This window comes from Trachymyrmex septentrionalis, unplaced genomic scaffold (assembly GCF_001594115.1).
Source record: "Trachymyrmex septentrionalis isolate Tsep2-gDNA-1 unplaced genomic scaffold, Tsep1.0 scaffold81, whole genome shotgun sequence".
In the NCBI taxonomy this organism is placed as follows: Eukaryota; Metazoa; Arthropoda; class Insecta; order Hymenoptera; family Formicidae; genus Trachymyrmex; species Trachymyrmex septentrionalis.
Genome location: NW_017305997.1, coordinates 1,305,991 through 1,308,583, shown reverse-complemented (window position 1 = coordinate 1,308,583; position 2,593 = coordinate 1,305,991). Strand labels below are relative to the sequence as shown.

Here is a 2,593-nt window from a genome sequence, read left to right as displayed (position 1 = left end):
GATGAACAATATGCATGAACATTAAAACGTTGCTTTAACTTACTCGTTCATGAAGATATCTTCTAATTGTAAAGTTTGTTATACAAGCAGATAGTTATGAGCGTTAGAAAAAATCAATTATAATCTCACTTATTAAAATGCGCTATATTTGGTTCTTTTCTTGCAGATGCGACGGCAAAAAAGATTGTCCTAAAAACGATGATGAGCACAATTGCGTGTTTTGTTTTGACAATGAATTTACCTGCGATAATATGGAGTGCATTCCGGAGAATTGGGTATGCGACAAGTCAGACGATTGCGGTGATAATTCAGATGAAAAAAATTGCGACGGTACTAAAAAGATCATCATAGAATCTACCAAATGTGATGAATTTAAATGTTCTATCGGCACTTGCTTGCCATACAGCAAAGTATGCGATGGGAATCGAGATTGCCCAGATGGTAGCGACGAAAATGGGAAATGTCGTATGTAGTTAATCTTTCTTGATTAATAAAAACTGCCAACAATTTTTTTGGAGAGAAAAAGAAACTATTTAGAGCATTTTTACTTTTTGAAGAATAAATAAGAGATGAATTAAAAGAGACAGAGAATTGCAGAATTTCAGAAAATCTAAGAAAATTCTTAAATATCTTAATTATCTTATATGTGTTAATATACGATATTCACAGATTACGTCATATTTTTTTGTGTAGAGATTGCATGTATGGTGAACAATTTTTGTAAAGGCCTATGTTACAAGACACCAAAAGGTGATGTTTGCGGTTGTCCATATGGATATCGTTTAGCTGCTGATGCGACTTCTTGCGAGGACATAAACGAATGCGAAAACGACGTTTGCTCGCAATTTTGTCGAAATACAGTAGGTTCTTTCGAGTGTTCTTGTCAAGAGGGATATTACCTTAGGAACAAAGTTTCTTGCAAAGCTATCGGTAAGTGGTTTCAATTAAATATTTGCAAGCTTAAGTATTTAAAGCAATTAATATTATTGATAATTAGGGCCGGCAATGGAATTCATCACCGTAACTGATAATGATATTAGGAAGATCTCATCTAATTTACACTCAATTGATAAGATCCATTCATTATCGGGATTGAGTGTAAATGGACTCGACGTGAACGCTGTTCACGACTCTATTTACTGGAGTAACGGTTAGTCTCTTCGTTTCAATCTTATTTCTTAGTCCTATTGCTCGAACGTAGTTGACTTTTCTCATATACTTGTGCGCACGCTGATTGTACATAGTCATATGGGATCTACAATTTAACGCCGAATCCGAACGGCGCTGGTGATCAAAGATCTCATAATCACCAGATGGAATCATTTTTGACTTCTTAACGCGAGCGTATGTGGAATCGAACTCGCATCTACAGATCGCGAGTCAATCGCACTGAGCGGTAAGCCACTCGATGCTCCTTAAACATAATAAATAACTTAATTTATAAGATTGAATAAGAGAGCAAGCTTGGCAAAGCGCACTGATTTGCTATGCTAGAGATCCCGAGTTCGATTCTTGGTAGAATTAAAATATTTTTATACGCTTTCGGAAGGAAGTCTCCTCTCGGAAGGAAGTGGCAACCTACCGAGAGTATCTTTGCCAAGAACACTTCTTTAATAAAAATTTCGTTATTTGGATATATACTATATATGGATCCCTCCAGGCTGGAGATTAGATATCAGTGGATATGTGTATGGATCTCTCTCTCTCTCTCTCTCTCTCTCTCTCTCTCTCTCTCTCTCTCCTCTCTCTCTGATGATTATTTCTATAGAGTACAAAATCCAAAAAACTTTCTCCAAAAAATTGGAAAAATCTTTCAAAAAGATTATATTATACAATTAAATATCAAAAGAACAATTGCAGGGGAATTCGGTACTATTAAAAAACTCAACCTTAAAACAAAGAAAATGACCACAATTATGACTGTCGAGCATCCACAGTCACTTGCGGTCGATTGGATTACTGATAATGTTTACGTCAGTGATAATGGCCGTTTGAATACAATTAAGGTATATTTTTATTAATATTAAATCAGGGAAATGCCGTGATTTAAATATTGATTTAATTAATCAATTGAAGGTATGCAATTTGGAGAAAGAAAAATGTGCGACGCTGGTCGAGATAGAAGATATGGCAAAAGTAGGGTCTATTGTAGTTGACTCAATTAATAGGTACCTCTTTTTTATTCTACTTGTAATTTTCTTATTGTTTTTTTATCTAATAAGCTTATCAATTTGACATTAATAATATCGTCGCTAGAGTATGTTTAAGAACAGAATTCAAAATCGCTTTTGATGTTATAGATGGCTATTCTGGGCTCAAATAATATGGAAAATGGATGTGCCATTTAGCAAAATATGTCGAACGGACATGATGGGTGCCGACATGAAAATTATTGGTTCCTTGGATGTAAACTTTGTGAGCGGAATAGCAATTGATCATATAAAATCTAAATTATACTGGTCAGACAGTTTCAGTAAAACTATTGAATCATCCAATTTGGATGGAAGCCAACGTAGCATGTTTTTAAAGACAAATGTACGTTGATTCGTTGTTTTTATACAAAAAAATACAAGAATTTATGTTGAATGAATTT

At 34.5% G+C, this 2,593-nt stretch overlaps 1 protein-coding gene across 1 annotated transcript in view; it reads left to right on the top strand.

Annotated features, from left to right (window-relative positions):
* LOC108754828 (vitellogenin receptor) overlaps positions 1-2,593 on the top strand; it is a 13,097-nt gene that overhangs the window by 9,224 nt on the left and 1,280 nt on the right. The window contains exons 22-27 of the mRNA XM_018497451.1: positions 167-465; positions 694-930; positions 998-1,150; positions 1,861-2,006; positions 2,077-2,168; positions 2,301-2,535. Coding sequence (XP_018352953.1) covers positions 167-465; positions 694-930; positions 998-1,150; positions 1,861-2,006; positions 2,077-2,168; positions 2,301-2,535 — 1,162 coding nt within the window. The remainder of the gene's footprint in view (positions 1-166; positions 466-693; positions 931-997; positions 1,151-1,860; positions 2,007-2,076; positions 2,169-2,300; positions 2,536-2,593) is intronic.